At 42.7% G+C, this 17,259-nt stretch overlaps 1 protein-coding gene across 3 annotated transcripts in view; it reads right to left on the bottom strand.

Annotated features, from left to right (window-relative positions):
- LOC139929191 (protocadherin-15-like) overlaps window positions 1-17,259 on the bottom strand; it is a 140,296-nt gene that overhangs the window by 66,648 nt on the left and 56,389 nt on the right. For all 3 annotated transcript variants that reach the window (XM_071922011.2, XM_078288689.1, XM_071922010.2), the window contains exons 11-17: window positions 16,064-16,270; window positions 14,044-14,178; window positions 11,723-11,872; window positions 9,804-9,997; window positions 8,353-8,485; window positions 7,607-7,686; window positions 2,955-3,048 (exon numbers count right to left, since the gene is read on the bottom strand). In XM_071922011.2, coding sequence (XP_071778112.2) covers window positions 2,955-3,048; window positions 7,607-7,686; window positions 8,353-8,485; window positions 9,804-9,997; window positions 11,723-11,872; window positions 14,044-14,178; window positions 16,064-16,270 — 993 coding nt within the window. The remainder of the gene's footprint in view (window positions 1-2,954; window positions 3,049-7,606; window positions 7,687-8,352; window positions 8,486-9,803; window positions 9,998-11,722; window positions 11,873-14,043; window positions 14,179-16,063; window positions 16,271-17,259) is intronic.

The following is a 17,259-nucleotide window of genomic DNA, read 5'->3' as shown; positions in this document are numbered from 1 at the left end:
GTCTCTCTCCTTCTTTCCCTACTTGAACTAGAGCTAGAATACAAGAGGACTCGACTCACCGCTGGTGTAGTGGTGTGTTCGCCTTACTTTCATTTTAAAAAGAGACATGAAACTAACCACATAGAGGTTGCATTCTACACCTCCTGAAGCCAATTAGGGTCTCCATCCTGGCGTGGGTGCTCCTATCAAAGGCAAACATGCTGCCGCTACAGCAACGCTGCTCTACGGCCATCATTCTGATTAATGAGTTGCTATTATTTATTTATCATAGAAAAGACACAGCTCTGTGATGTCTACTGCTCTGTCTCTGCACTCTCAAGGATTCAGCCGGTAGTGCTTCGCCTTTCAAGTGACAACCCTACTGGAAGCCATGTTGCAGGGACTGATGTGCTCTGAGTGTAAAGAACCACATATTGCCTCGTCTGAGGGTAAGAAGACCAGGTTTATCCAGCGTCTCTGGGTGAATGTTTAGCCCCTAAGCCTACCTGGCAACTGCTCTTATCATCACAGCCTGCGCTGTTAAGAATATAAATTCTGAACCAGCCACGCAGATGAGCAAAATCTGTTTCAAGCACTAACAACAGTTTAAATTCAACCGGTTATTGCATTATGGGAAAACAATTTAAACTTGCGCGCGGGTGTAATGTGTGTGTGTGGATGTACATTTGCTTATATTCAAAAAGGAGTAGCACCAGGAGGGAGGAGGGGTTGCTTCCCTGCTTGTGTCCGGTTCCCATGGTTACAGAAGTTCTGTTCTAATTACATATCAGAATCCCTGGAGCCCCCACCCCACCCCTCCTACCTCCCTTTCGCTCTCGCTTTCTCCTTTCTGTCCCCTCCTCGCCCTGTACTTATTTTGATCCTCTGCCTGTTTCCAGCTGTTCTCACAGTTCTTACTCTCACAAACTGAGTTCCTCACCTCCAACTGCACCCCCCGCCCCCCCAACCCCCCAACCCCCCAACCCCTCAATCTGCCCCCTTCCCGTTGTGACAGCGTTTCTTCCTAGCTGTGACATTTAGCCCACGAGGGTCAGCTAATAATATACTATGGGGACAAGACAGACACACATACTCACACTCACGCACGCACACACTAGCCAGGTAAAGGGCTTTGGTTCCTACAATCCGTCCATCAATATTAGGACAGAGTGCATCTGCTTGTGGTTACCTCATTCTGTGAGGTCAAGCCCCCTCTTCCTCTCTCTTTATTTATTTGCTCTTTCCTCTCTGACCCTGTCCCTGTCCATCTTCCCTGCCCCTCCCTCTCTAACTGTGACACTCTGTTTCTACTGTGCACTCCTAGTGTTCTGGGGCATCCTTAAATACTGGGACACACCAGCGGCCCATATGCTTCTTTTATAGCTCTGCTCAACACACACACACACACACATACATACACACGTACACACAAATGCACACATACACGCATGCAGACACACACACAGAGCACTCTGTCTGCCAACAGATGAAAAGGAGCCATAGGATGTTTATGCGTATGCAGGTGAGAGGGGGGGCAATCAACATCACTCCTGTGACAGCTCATCAGCTAATGTTCATTACCTATCACACACAGCATCTTAAAGAGGAAACCACATTTCACCTCGGCCCCAAACAGAGGCAGCTGCGAAATTGAGCCAACCGAGGTTAAGTCTGATTAAATTAAGACGGTTTATATGATTATCAGCTCTAGCTGGGAGACAGAGGGTCCAGCATTCATATTCAGTTACAGTGTCTGCTGTGTTTCTCTGGGCTAAATCACAGAGACAGCTCAGTGAATGTAAACACCAAAAATACATAACTGCTTGTGATGGCATTATATGGGCCGCAGTTATTTAAGCATATTTCTTCCATGTGGAACAGTGAGGGGTTGCTCTAAACCATTGCAAATCATCCATATTGATATCAATCTAAAACTGTTTCTAAAGGCAGTATTGCAAAAGAAATTCACTGGCAAGATTTGACATCAATATTCATTTCCTTTAGTTTGCAGCATGTTTGCTCTTGCTCTCCATCCCTGTGCCCAGCTCAGTGAACACTGCCCATCCACACTGCCTGAGGAATTGCTTGCTTATCTTGAAATGATGATATAGTCCAAGCAGAGCCCCTAAACACAGTGTGTTGTCTAAACTGATCTGGGACCCATTTCTCTAATCCTGCGGTCATTTCAAACAACACTGTCTTATCTAAAGCATCGCATGATACTTAAACAATATCGAGGTATCATGACACCAGACCTTGATCATAGCTAAGATACCAAAGATTCCGATGCGTCATGGTGTTGTGAGTATTAACCTTTAAGTTCAATAAAGGATGAAGCATAGTCATTACTATATAAAAAAATATGCCTCTTATCATGACCAGGTTTAATAATAAAGGTGCTATGTGCCTAGAGACAGTCGAGTGGTTAAGCCTGCAATCAAATCCCAACAGAAATTTCTCTCCTCTGCCCCCCTCTGCTTTCCAACAGTCTAAATTAAAAAGAAATAAACATTAAAGATGAGTGGGCTGCCCACTTAAAAAATAATAAGAGTGCTGGTTAGCATAATGACAATGCTTTATCACTGAATATTAATCAGCAGGTAGCCTTCATTACTCTGGTGTGGGATTGGTTTGAAGTAGTATTGTTGGGTGAAACTGTAATGTTGTGCCACTTTATTAGATTGTCTGGACAGGCTGTGCGACTGTCCACTGCAAGCACTCTTTCTTATGAATCCCTGACACAGTCATCGGATAGTAAGCCCTGTGGGTTCAAACACACTATTAGATTTTCCAAACTAATGGAGCACGTAAGTTGCAGTCAGCCAAATTTTTGAGTTCATGGGCCCTAGAGCTTTGGAAAACTACCACAAATTTATATGAGCTGAACTAATTGGGGGTGAATGTGTTCAAAACATTTCAGGATCATTGACCATAATGAGTCAGGTCCATAGCTTAAAGACAGAGTTATGTCTCACCCCTCCAAGGTTGCCATCAGAGGCTGTGACAATCAGACGATACTGATCAGTGGTCTCTCTGTCCAGAGGCTTGCCCAGAAGCAGAAGGCCAATCCTGTGGAGAGAGCGGACAGAGAGAAGACACTGGCATTACTAGACAACACAAACACTTATTCTGCACATCCACTGTTTCATCTCTGGAGATAAGAGAGAGACACGAGAAGAAGAGGACTGAGGCAGCTTTCTGTCCAATATCTCAGTCTATAAAAGAAATATGTCACAGTGCTACACAGGAGCAGCAAAAGCCTCCTATGGACTATCCATAAAGCAAAATGAAACAGGTCAAGACGCAAATAATTGCATACTGGTTGCAACTGTATTAAGTCAACATTTTGGTCTGCAGACCTTTCTCAAGAAATAGTACAACAATGACAACATCACTTCCCTATATAGGTTGACAGCCAGGCATATATATGGATAGCACTGTATAAAGAGGACACTCCTTCTGTTATGAACTAATTGAAAACTGATGTTTACTTCGTGGCTGTCAACATATAAAGGGAAGATGATGTGATGTTCCCATTGCTGTACTTTGTATGTCTTCAGAAAGGTCTGCAGATCAAAACGTTGATTTAATACAGTTAGAACCAATATGCAATTATTTGCCTCCTGACTCTTTTTTTGTTTTGCAATATCTCAGTCTACCTCCTGACTGACCTCATCTTGACTTTATGACTTTAACTTTCTGATCTCTCCGGATTTCTCAAAGAGGTTTCAAACTAATATCTCTGATGTCATCATATTCCATCCGTACCATCATATTTCTTTCATTTCCTTTTCCCAATATTTATTAAACAACAAAAGAGTTAGTAAAAATAGAACAAGGGACATGGCTTGTGTACTGAAATCCACCCCTTTCAGTAGCTACAAAAACTCATCGGATGCAAATTAACTTGTAGTTGATATCCAAGGATCTGCAGCTGATTTTGTATGGATTGCATTGGATTGCAATGCATTGGCTATCGCCTTTGCCAGAATCATGTGGAAGTGCAATTCATTCTCATTAATACAACAAGCTCACAGGGGAGAACACAATGATAGGGCTTGTTTAGAAATGTTCCTGAGTGGCTTTTTTTCTGTCATAATGAAGAAAGAGCATTAATTTAGGGAGATTTGTTCCATACTTGTGTATACTGCATCACTGACGCAAGAGAGGGAGATGGGAAAGATGTGGTTCAGACTTTATTTACTTCCAGATTAAACAGATGTAAAACACGGCTGCTGATAAAAGAGGATGAGTTTTGGGTGATGAGCAGGTGGGCTTTTAAATGCCCCCACTCTGTCTGTCTCTCTCTGCACCCCCGCCTCTTGCTCCCAAAGCACACAGACTACAGACAGAAGCATCCACGTTTTCCTCCCAATGACTGCAGCAGGCACAGCAGCCCTCCTGCTCCTTCACAAGGTATAATTTGGCACTCTGGCAATCCAAACACAAAGTGTGGATGCATTCCCAAGCAGAACGCCGAATTATCTTTGTTTGCACACACAGGCACACAAGACACGTGAGCATAAACACACACACACACACACATACACACACACACACACAATGCACAAAACAATTTCACTGTTGCACTCAGGAGAGGCTCCGTCAGTACCAGAAATGGAAGGCAGGACGACCGCATCTGAATGCACTGCTAGATTAATGCCTGTTGCATTTCCCTCCTGTCGCCCCGCTCCTTCACATTTCTAATTTAAAGCTCCTGTGGCCAAACAGTCCAAGCACAGCCTGACCGCTGCTTCCTTCCTTTCTCTCCTGGCCCATAACATCCAACCGCAGAGGCTCATCTTAAAATCTGACAGGCAAATCGCTATAACCTCGATTAACGTCGTCCATTTCTCTAAGCACTTGCTCTAAGTTATAGTCAGCACATTGTTTTTAATCCCATCCACCAGTTGAGCTGTGGTTCATGAGAGCAAGTGCTGCTTTCCAGCAAACACCATAAACATGCAGAGCACCATCCTTCACAGCCAAGCTGCTATGCTCATGTTTATTTATACTTTAAAAAAAAAAAGCCCTCTCTGTGCTCAATGAAGCTAGAGGTACAGGAAGCAATAGATGAGGAGAGATAGTGATGATGAGGATGGTAATGATGTTGATAATGATGATGACTATGATGATGATGATGGTGATAATGACACTGATAATAATGATATATATTTCTTTTAGCCAGCAAGGGGAGTTTATCCCTAGCTAGAGCGGGAGTCCTGATCTGAACTTGAGGCTGGGTCTGAGCGGTTCACTGATCATGTATGATAGCGGCTTGCCTCCTCTCCCCGGCCACCAGAAACGGAAAGATGTTGTCAGACAGATAGGATCTTGTTAACAGCGCAGTCAAGAGCGAGAAGGCGGGGGTTAGAGGCTATCCAGCCAAGGATTATATTTGATGAAAAGGCACGCTAACATTTGATCTTTCATTCCACTCAGATCGTGCCTCTGTATGGTTTATTGGGCTCACTGTACAGGACTTTAGTTCCAGCTGGCGTAAATGTAATCTGTTTTACCTGAGGTTTGGTTAGGATGTCATTAGTGTAAGCCATCTGTGTAGTGTCTCGTGGCTCACGTACGACCCCGAGTCCCGCTCACCACTAGAATGGTGAGTGAATCTGAAGCACTTCCACGTCCCCCTGGGGAAGCTGCCCCATTTAGGGGGAGTTATAGACTAGAGAGCCCATTATTCATATTAGCTGGATCGAACGCACCAGCCCCATATGTGGCCTGAATCTGAACACGCAGCTATGCAAAAACTCTTCACTGCATCATCTTGGAGTTCCGGGGTTTAAAGAATGTGTGTGGAGAAGGGCTCAGTATATCGCACACTCATCAAGCATATATTACCAGCTAATCATCCTTTGATTCATCATGCGCTATATCAGCACCTGCTTGAAGTTATTATACTGCTAGGTTGCTGAGAGCTTGTGATGTGATTGTAATATTTCTGCCCCGCAGAGGATGTACTGGAGCAGTACGTGTGTATTTGTTTCAGCAAGACTTCTGTCATATCTGGTTTGCGAGATTACAGTGGCAACAACAACAGCTGTCTCCCATCATTTTGATAGTGTCACAATGTTTTCTCTTACTGTTGCCACCATGAAACTGGAAAGTAATCATCCCTCCATAAAACAAACCATTTCAACACTGCGGAGCAGATTAAGAGTAAACAAAAGGCAGGAATACAATGCTGCAACACAGCTTGTCCTTGCATAGCTGGGAGACTGAGGATGCAGATGAAAGAGGCTTTAATCAATTAGTGAGAAACGTGTCTGGCAGTGCCCCGCATTTTCAGTCTCCCCACGTCTCTTCAGTCGTACGCAAGGCCCTCTTCCCTCCATATTTACTTGCTTATTTAAGGGACAGTAAAAAGCACTGGCCACTTAAATATTTTATGCCTTTCCCCTGCACCCCACCATCACACTCTCACATCCCTTCTCCTCCTGTTCCTTCTTCTCCACCACCATCACTCGCTCTGACAGTCTGTATCATCAGTGGGAGGCTTGATGATGATTTCCCTCTTCTTTCCAGTTGTTTGAAGCACCTCCTCCTCTTCCTTCTGCCTCCCATTGCCTCCCCTCCCATCTCTCTCCCCTGATTTTCATCCACTGGTCCGTGCCCAACACAGTGGGGGGAAGGACAGTTGTGAACTCCCAGTCACAACATGTCATTACTCTTTGCCAAAGCCCATCTCTAGCCTTTGCACTTGAGAGAACAACATGAAAGGCTAAGGCTTATCGAAGATTATTATAGTCAAGATATTCTTTTGCTGGAGTCCCTTAGATCATATGTTCCACAGAGCCTTTGATAAGCCAGCCACTGTACGTAAGAGATTTTGTCCCATTCCTCAAAAACCCTTGTAGTGTGGAGTACCCTTGTAGAAATATAACAGTTTGCCAGCTAAGGGGCTTGTTAGGGTAACTGGGCCACAGTCTAGCAAAGCATTTTCCTATTCTTAGGCCACGGCCACACTGATCCGTTGTGTCTATCCGTCTCCGTTCATTTCAATTCATTTTCAATGAGAGGTGTCCGTTGTCTGGACAGGGCTGATGACGGACGGACGGATTTGTCACCATCTATTTAGTCAATCACAGGTGACCCTACCTTTGTTTTGGAAAAAATAGCGGTGAACACAGAGATATCGGTACGACCAAAACAAAGATAAAACGTTGGGATGACTGTTGGTTTTCCAGGTCAGTTTCTTATTGAATTGATACTGAATAGTCTTTTTTTTTCTATGAAGTAGCACCATTATGAGCAAAGCTTTACTTTCCTGTACTTCTGCCTCGCCCACCATTCCAACTTTCCAAAGCAAACCAATAGACAGAAATCTATCCGTCAATAATTCTGTCCATTCTCTGATGGATCAATGTGGCCGCTGCTATATTCTTTTCATTCTAAGACTATGCTGTCAAAGGAACATATGTGACAAAATTCTGTCAAACAACCATTCACTAACCTTTCCATCCATGCATCCATCCATCCATCCAGCAACCGATGCACCCGCCTCTCTATCCCTCCATCCATCTACCCACCCATCCATCCCTCTATCTCTAATAAGTTGTGGTGGCATAGGCATACCTTATGGGGCTGTCTGTACTTGAAAAATAGATGAGCTTACGTTTCAGAGAGGTTGAAGATCTGCTGGGAATCCCCACTCTGAATGCGGTACGTGATTGGGTCGTTCTCTCTGTCTGTGGCCTGGGGAGAAAAAAGGAGGGGCTTGAAGGTCACATAGTACCATTTTAGCTGAAGGCTAAGTGATCTGACAGTTTAGCAACTAGGATGCTGGACTGGAGTGATGGTGAGCATATGCTGAAGAGTGATGCATGAGAGAAAAGGACAAAATATTTTGATGGGAACACTACAACTGCAAAATACAGCACAGGGTTCCCACACTCACCCGGACATCAAATTCACATCAAAGACTTTTGGATTACTTTCATGGTCTTATTTGGTGAGATTCACGGATTCAAAATTGCCATGTTTTGTGATAAGACATGACATGTCGGCTACATCAACACAAATACTATCTCAGGATGTAAAGTATTCATGTTAGGATAGACAGAGGTACAGAGAGCTGAGGCATACTGATGAATTTGAGTGAAAAAATCAAGTGCTTTCCATGCTATTCATTCATTTTCAAAAACTTTCAAGGCCTTATTTTAGTTTTCTCAAATCCACAAACTTTCAAGGATTTTTAAGGCCCACGGGAACCCTGACAGTATTTGTGTAGTTGAAAAAAAGTTCAGAAAGTAAAAAAATGTAGCATCATATGTCTCATTAAATTCCACAATTTTCTGCGTATGCGTGTCTTGGTGTGTGTGTGCATGTGTGTGTGCGTGTGTTCATGTTTGAGTGTCTCACCTGCAGATTGAGCAGGATGGCTCCTATCCTCATGGCCTCGCTGACTTCCAGGCTGTAGGTGAGGAGGGGGAAGCGAGGCGGGCTCTGGTTGTTTGGCGGCAGCACCTCAATGTACACCGTAGTGATGGAGCTCCTGCCAGAAACAAAAGCGCACATCAATCCACTGACTCCCCGCATCGTTTGCCCCTTGAGAAGTTGTTGAGTCACAGTATTGAACTAGCTTGCCAAAAGCACGGTGAAAATATATCTAGTTTGAGTTTGAAACTGATGGATGTAAAGTGAAACTAACAGGTTTTGGTAACATTTCTTTGTAAGTGGCACTTCTATCAGGTTTACAATGGACTCACAGCATGTTTCTTGACACATTCGTAAGTGAACAAACTGGTAGGGGCTTGTTATTCATGACATATTCATGAGTGAACAATCAACTGTTTCAATTATACATTTTTGCAGCGGTAATCAACTGGGCTATGGGTCTTAGTTGTTCGCTAAAGCGGGATATTATTATTTTAAGAGCGGACATAGCAGACATGAAAACAGAACTATGAATGTGTTGTGTTGATTATTCATTCATTAATTTGTCATGAAACATTGTGTTTAGCTTGCTATAAAGGTACGTGTGTAGATGAAGAAAATGTTGCCCAGCTTTGATCATGGTAACTATAGCAAAAAAAAAAAAAAAGATAATAAAATATAACAGATAATGTACAGTGTTGTTCTACACTATCTCTAAGGACCTTTCGACATGCAACCTGCTACGCTTTAATCTTGAGCTGCTGAAATGTGCCTTTGCCTACTGTTCTTGGCAGGTCCAATTGATGTGTTTGCACGGTGAAACCCAGTCATGGGGAACTATCTCATGTAATACCTATTCCACCCACAACCCAAAAAAATCCCCCAAATGCTTTGTAATTTCAGCTGGCATCTGAAAGTCTTTGCTTTTGCAGAGTATTCAAACAAAGTTCTTTGCTTGATCAACACAAGATAAAGGGGAGACAATGTATCAAACATCTCATACCACAAAATAAGGGAAGAGAGAAAACAATGTCTGCAATGTTAGACTGAACAAGACCATCTGTTGTTTGAATCACAACAGCTTGTCTCAGAGATGCTTTTCTCCATAAGTCATCCCAAAGAGGGCTTTCAATGCCATTCAGAAGCTAATTAGTGAATCAATATATGAACACACATTCAATTAAATAAAGACACGTAAAACAATGTACTAGTGATAGGATACAGTCAAATGGAACATTGACTGAATTTAAAGGTCTGGTTTTATAACAAAGAATAACATGGAAGCGTATCTGCACTTTGAAAAGTAAACAACTACACATCACTTCACATACATTAACAAATCTTTCATTGCTATTGATGAAAATATCCAAAGGGAACTGTTAATATGCAAAAAAAGACAAGAAAAGAAGAAGCATAGCATAGATAGCAAGCTCTACCTTCGCTGGACGTCTGGTGCGCTGTCAGAGGCCTTAACAGTCAGTGCGTAGGATCGTCCCACAGTGAGCATGACACCTGGGGCCACAGTGATGCGTCCGCTGTGGTTACTGATAACGAAATCTCCCTGGGCACCGGCCAGTATCTCATATGTCACCAGACCATTCAGTCCCGCGTCAGCATCTGCTGCTGTCAACTGGGAGAGGGAGAAAGACAGACAGACAGACAGAGAGAGCATTAGGGAGATAGAAAGTAAAGATTAAGACACAAGTAATGTCTTCCTATACTTGTCACTGTCTAGTGGGGGTGCAGGGGGAGCTCTGCACAGCTATCAGCACCATGCTTAGTGTACCAGTCAAGCAGTAAATGTTTCTCAGTAGGGGGCGGCGACTGACTTCAATCAAGTTGCCCACCTGTGCCAATAATGATAGGAGAAATGTTAGAATCCATTTTGGTGCCCTGCTATTAACTCATGAATCCATGACACTTGTTTCCATGTAGAGACAGGAAGAAATGGTTGGTATTTAGCTGACAGTATACATGCTGCACACTGTGTACAAACTGACTGACTGTTTCTATGGGCTGCAATATACAATTTCCTTTCTCCCTCTTAAATATTGATTCCAATTGAGTGACTGTAGGGTTTGGATTAAATTGATTAGTTTACAACAAATCCAGCTCTGGAATTCATACCATGCTACCTTTCATATGATTAGGATTAGAAAGTACATGAATAATGAAAAGCAGCTTATCAGATAGCTATCAGATACTGTTTTTTGGAAACTCAGATGAAAAAAATAATAATAATCTTTTTCATGCTATGTTATGAAATGAATTAAGCAGCCACCAGTTCCTTCAAGCTAATTATTTTGGGCACCCCACTGTTTGTAATCATGAGACCTCATAGTGTAGCTGGCTCCATATCTTCAAGGCCTTGAAACTTTAATCCAAGCTACTAGACCTCCTTTTCCATGCTCCTGACGTTGGAGAGAAAGCTGTAGCATCAAATAAGCAGCAGCGTCCTCAGGGGCCCCGGGGCTCTCATAAACGGCTTATAAAAATCGGTTAAGCGGTCATACCAGACGCTTTGTGACCCCTGGCCTCATTTCAGGGAGGGCAAAACGGCTGGTTTTTAAGACAGATTAAACTTGACCTTTTCGGTGTCTGACATTTTTTTGGAGAGGCTGTGCTGAGCGGAGTGATCGACTGAAAGGCAAAAGATCATGCTTTGCCTACCAAATAAGAGACAATGAAATGATGAAAACCCCCACAATACTACATATAGCAGCATGAAGTCTGGAGGTAAGTTTCCCTGATGGTGCGTGTATGTACATGCGCCTGGGGTCGGCATGCGTGTGTGTATATATGTGTTTGACTGTCTAAACATAAAAAAACACCATGACCTCTAAATCCCATGCACTAATCAAATCAAATAAACAAACCCCCTAATCCATTAAAATAAACTGCAGAAATCCAGCACCTAAACATCCAAATCCTTCTGATGCAATGCGAGGGTTTACAGTCAAATCAGTCTCAACGGGGGGGGGGGTGGGGGGGGGTGGGGGTGGGGGTATTGAGTAATGGTCACCGATGTTGGTCTACCACAGTGAATTAGCCACAGTCATGATAAAAGCAGATCTATTGGGTAAAACGCCTGTGCATTGAAGACAGAGAGGAAAATGTTCTCTGACTTGTTTGTCATGACTGCAGATCAGAGGAAGGGGATTGTTCCAAAGGTTTGACTGTCAACACAATGCGCCGGACTGCTGTGTTTATTCGCTTTGAGCATGAAAGAACGTGTGTGAGCAAGAGAAAGGGAGACTGTGTGACGGGGACAAAGAGGTAGGTGTAAAGCAGAGAGCAAGAGCGAGAGATTGAAAGGGAAGGAGAAAGGCAAGGGAACGATTGTTTGATTGATTACCTGTAATACTGTTTCTCCTGGCTGCATGTCGGTAAAGACTTCAACGCTGTAGGAGACCTCGCCAAAGGTGGGTGTATTGTCGTTGGCGTCGATGACCAGGATGTTGACAGTCACTGGGCTGCTTTTCTGGACCCCGTCCGACGCCACCATCTTACAAACACAGGAACGAAATATGTATGACTATAGAAATTGAAGTGAAATGCTGTCAAGAAAATGCCTTTGCTGAATTGAATCACAGTGATCTTTAGATACTTTTCAGCTTATATGGTTTGAGGTAATGGCTTCAGTTTTTTTCCTGATATGAGAAAGTGTCAAAATGCAGCAGGTTACTACCACTTCCATTTCCTTCAGAGAGCCCACAACAGAGTTACTTACACTCCTCCTTTGTATTCTTTGCATTTACAACTCCCTTAAAGATAGAAAAGCCTTTAAAGAGAGCAGAGGAGAAAACTTGTAGAAAGCTTGCCTAAAGGACAATGTGCAAACTGAGCAAACTGCATGCCTCCTTGTCATTGGCAGCTCTGATCTCAAGTACTTGGCAAGAGAAAGAGAAAATGGACTGAATAGAACAACAAATGAAGTGTAGGAGAGGGGAAAACTAACAGCAGCAGTGAGGAATATATGTAAATAAATTGCCATTCCCCAAAATTTGCACTCAACGCTGAAATGAAATGTCTTTCTGTTTAGACATCAGGACAGCACCTCTAGTAGCAGCAAAAGATTCACAATGAAGGTGGTATACTGGAACATGTGATTACATACATGAGGGAGCAGCTCTCTTTATTGTGGAATTCCCAGGACAATGAGCTAGTGTTTCTATTCTCCACTGAGCCCCACAAGAGAGAAGCCACACAGACCAGGGGGAAGTGAATTTGGCTTTACTGAGACTTTGTCATCATGCACATACAGTATACACATACGTTTACACACACGCGCACACACAAACACACTAAAACCATTACCATAAAACAAATAATCAATGAAACAAAAATAATAATCTTTTGAAGGGCTGACATCATACTAAATGGTGTCTGTGTGCTCTTTCTCTCTCCAGACCAGGATATAATTGTAATTGATTTGATGCTAGCAATTACAGAAAGCCATGATTTCTCTCAGTAACCATCTTTGAAAGAACACCATCTTCATAATAGCAAAAGGAAAGCCATTAAAACCTCTATGCAGTTATCTAATATACATTATGCTACTGTTAACTAGCTTTTAGAAAGCTCTCAGAAAGCTTTGCACATTCACTTGTAATTTTTTATATTAGCCAATTAAGATTATATTATTTGTCTGATGTTCCATGTCTAGTCGACACACAGTGGCAGCACCTCTGTTTTGTGGATGAAAAACCACACACATCCATTATTAAACAAATAAATAAAACATACATGCATATGCACCTACACAACAGGGCCCAGTCGTACACACACACATACACACACACACTGCAGCTTTATAAATTTGTGATGCCCGAAATTTGTGATGTCCAAAGCACCACTACTCCAAATAGACCAACCTAACCAAACCCAGCAATACATTAGAAACTAAAGAAAACCAATTCATCCCTGTTCAGAAACTCTCTGCACTTTCTGAGTCTCCAGGGAGCCATTCCCACAGCGTTCATTGTAGGCTCAGCGTTGGCCTGTTGATGCTTTCTAATCCTGAAGAATCCCTCTGGAGGGAAGGAGCTATATTCCTAGATCCTGCCATCCTCCTGAGCAGTGCAGGAGCGAGTTACTCACTTCAGTAAACCAGGCCTTTGACGTCAGTTTAACAGCAGTAAAAACAGAAATTAAAATAAACCCTTTGAAACTTGTAGAATATAGTCAGAAATGGAACATGAAAGTAGCCTGGGAGGTCGGTGAGTCCGTACCATCCCATGCTGCTCTTCATAGGTGAGAGAGTCACTGTAGAAAACAGTGTAAGCCTCTTTAAAATTGATTCAATGTGCTGTAGGTTATCTCATTGGAATGGCAAATTCAGATGAGCTATGAATTAGAGATCAGGTTCGCATGTCATCGCTTTGTTTCAACTAAACAGTCAATAACATCTGATATGTTTGGCTTGGGATGGACATTTATAAGTTAGATTCAATTGAACAGAGTATCTTACTTGAGCTGCAATGTTGGTAATTGACCACTGGTAAAGGTCATATTGCTCTAGAAGTGTCAGGTCAAATTTGTGTCTGGACGTGCCTCTTGGTATAGACCTAACCTGTGAATTCTATTAATATACACAGATAACGGGATGTGGGTCACAGGGGTGTAGCGCTGTATCTTGTGGGTAGCTGCTGTTCAGTGTTTCTGTCCAGGGCCTACCGTGAACGTGTAGGTCATCTGCTTCTCCCGGTCCACGGGTTTGAGGAGCCTCAGGTAGCGGATTATCCCGGTCGGGGTCACGCCGAAGATCGTGGTGTAGTCATCCAGAGTAATCGTCACCATGGGGTCTTTCGTCTTCCGAGAGAAAGATATTCAAAAAGAAGCATGTTACCATAGTGACGTGGCTGTTTCATCTTTTTTTTTTTTTTCCAAGGCCGCAGCTGTGGGGCTTAGAAAAACTATCAAATAGAACATTTTGATCTGGCAAAGAGTGGAAAAATGAAATCTGCTGGTAGGTCCCTCGTCTGTCCTCAGGAAACAGTGGGAAAAGAGCTGAGGAAGGAACCAGAAACCAATGTCTGTTTTAGATGTATCAATAAAGGAAGGGGGAAAGGAAATGTCTTCTGTAAAAACAAAGTAGACCCATTATCCACTCTGTTCCTTTTCAGAGAAAAAAAAAATCACATTAAGCAGCTCTTAAAGGATATGGGTGTTACAGATTTTGTTTAGGGTGACCAGATGCAAAAATAAGTTTGGGGGCTTCAGAACAGTGATGCCTGGACTTTTCATCATTTTGAGCTTCACATCACTGCTATGGTTAGACTCTGTTAACAAACAAACTTTATGGTCCATTATGGTGCATTGCTGAGAGTCAGTTGTGATTCATGTCTGTCAATGAGTCCTCTCAGACTGTTTGGTAAACACCAGGATTGGGTGGCTTATTGATTTTGTTATCTGTGTTCGCACTCCACTTTGATTTGTTAATCTTCTTCAAAGACTGAGAAAAAAGGGAGAGATACATTTGGAAAGATGAACTAAGGGAGAAAGAGAAAGCATCTAAGTTAAGAGGGATCATTGTGAGGACTTCTGAAGAAATGACAAGGACAAACTTTCATCATCAAACTTTTCATCATTATAAAACACAATGAGAAAGTTCAGAAATACGGACAATTGGGGTGAAAGCTGACATACTTATGAAGGTTGTTTATTTGTTTTGGCTATGTGTGTGAATGTGTTTTCACCCATTTAAAATGTAGTTGAAAATGTCAGATAACCCACTCCTGTCAGGAATTTAGTGTTCTCCTGGGATGATCATACATGCATGCAAGGACGTGCGCGCGCACACACACACACACACACACACACGCACACACACTTACTTGATGTTGTGTGCCTGTTTGTCAATTGTGTCAACCAATTATGTCAAAATGCCCCCCTTCATCCAACCACACACACACACACACACACACACACACACACACACACACACACACACAAAAATCAAGAATGAAGCAATACCATCATATATTCTTTTGAAAGAACAAAGTTTGTATTCAGAGAAAATACCACTGTACTGGTTTTGACTACAGCAAGTGCAGAAACCACAGCAGAGACATCTATCTGCATATAAAGCAAGGAGAACACAACACAGCAAAACACTCCAAACACACACTCCCAATAGGCCACGAAAGTCAATGCGTCAGCTGCATTATTCTATGCACACCCATCATTACTGGAGACCTGCTTGGTGTTTTATTCATTGTTTATGGAATTTGGAACTAACAGAAAACGTCTAATTTCCATTGTTGAGATCACACTGGAGAGCTAACTGCAGAGATTGTTTTCTCCAAATGACAGTTACAAAGTTGCTAATTGTACGTTGAGGATGTCTCCAGCAGTGATGAGTGCCTCCAATTTGTTTTTACATTTTGCAAAGTAATGCATGCACTTCAGCGTATTTGTTGTCAGAGCACCCAAAAGAAGCCCTTTTACCTACAGGTGTATCACCAGGAGCCAGCTACAACAGGGAAACAAACAGCAGGAATATGACTCATGGACATGTGACTTTGTGCCATACAAATGTACCTACTTGTCAACACAAGCACATGAATAAATGGGGATATGTAATCAGTGGACTGTGAGCATGTTTGTGTTTGTGTGTGCACATGTATGCACACGTGTACGCATGGGTGGATAAGTGTAAACTGTAGGCAACAGTGCACAATGGCTCTCTCTCTACCTCTTCAATGTCGTTATCCAGAGCGATGATTCCCAGGGGGGCAGTGAGGTTGGTACTGACTGAGATGGTGGTGCCCACTGGGGACGACTCGCTGACGTAACCCTGATAGGTAGCAGACTCAAAGTACGGTGCCTGGTTGTTCTCATCCAGGATCTCTATGATGAGGTCGGCATAGGCTGGGAGGGGGTGACCATTATCCTGTTCAGCCTAGAGAGAGAGGAAGAGAGAGAGAGAGATGGAGAGAGAGAGAGAGAGAGAGAGAGAGAGAGAGATGTTAGAATTATAGTAACAGTAGTAATAGAAAATTGAAAATTGAATTGAGAGGGAGAGAGAGAGGAGAGAGAGAGAGAGAGAGAGAGAGAGAGAGAGAGAGAGAGAGAGAGAGAGAGAGATGCAAACGCATACTATGCAGTTGCATGGCAAGAATGCATATTGATGTAAACCTGATTTATAAAATGTATTTATTTATTAAATGAAACGGAAAACCACCCTGCTGGAAATCGTTCCTATTGTCTTTCTAATAATGAGGCAGAGATGATATGAGCAACACCTTTGGCTGGGAGTTACAGCACATAAACTAAAAGCGTTTAAGTCCCAACTCCACAGTCCCATTCCGCTGGAGTGCAGGCACAGGGACACAACGGCGTAATTTCTCAGAGTGTCATTTCAATTACAAAAAAGCTGCATTGACTAAATTTAATCAGAGGTCCACTTAGGATTAGGCCTCAGTAATTGGCAAGGCACTTAACACAAATACCATCATCTGTGAGGAATAGATAGTAATTAGGGACTCTCGCTACTCCGTCAAATGAGCGACCAACAGTAGAAGAAGGCTCATCGGAAATATTACTAGCTAAATCAATGCCAGGGTTGAGCAAAAAACTGTGTTCAATTAGCTAACAAGTGAGTGTATCAGCACTCAATTGCAGTTTAGTCTCTCTGTCTCTCCCGCTATAGTTGATAGTGCAAACTCAGCTAAGCTTAACTAAATTTCTGTGTCTCTGTATAGTGTCTCTCTATTTTTCCTGATGTGGGATGCTGAGCTCTCACATGAATGGATTGGAAACTTGATATGGTAAAATCCAAATGGACTACACTTCAGTACATTAACAGTCTATTCCTAAAAATAGCCGTATACCATCCAGCCATGGCATAAAATATTATGTGTGTTCGTAGCAGTAAAAATCGTTATCTAA

This window comes from Centroberyx gerrardi, chromosome 15 (genome assembly GCF_048128805.1).
Source record: "Centroberyx gerrardi isolate f3 chromosome 15, fCenGer3.hap1.cur.20231027, whole genome shotgun sequence".
Taxonomy (NCBI): Eukaryota; Metazoa; Chordata; class Actinopteri; order Beryciformes; family Berycidae; genus Centroberyx; species Centroberyx gerrardi.
The sequence above is the reverse complement of the archived record's forward strand: the minus strand, read 5'-3'. Positions and strand labels throughout refer to the sequence as shown.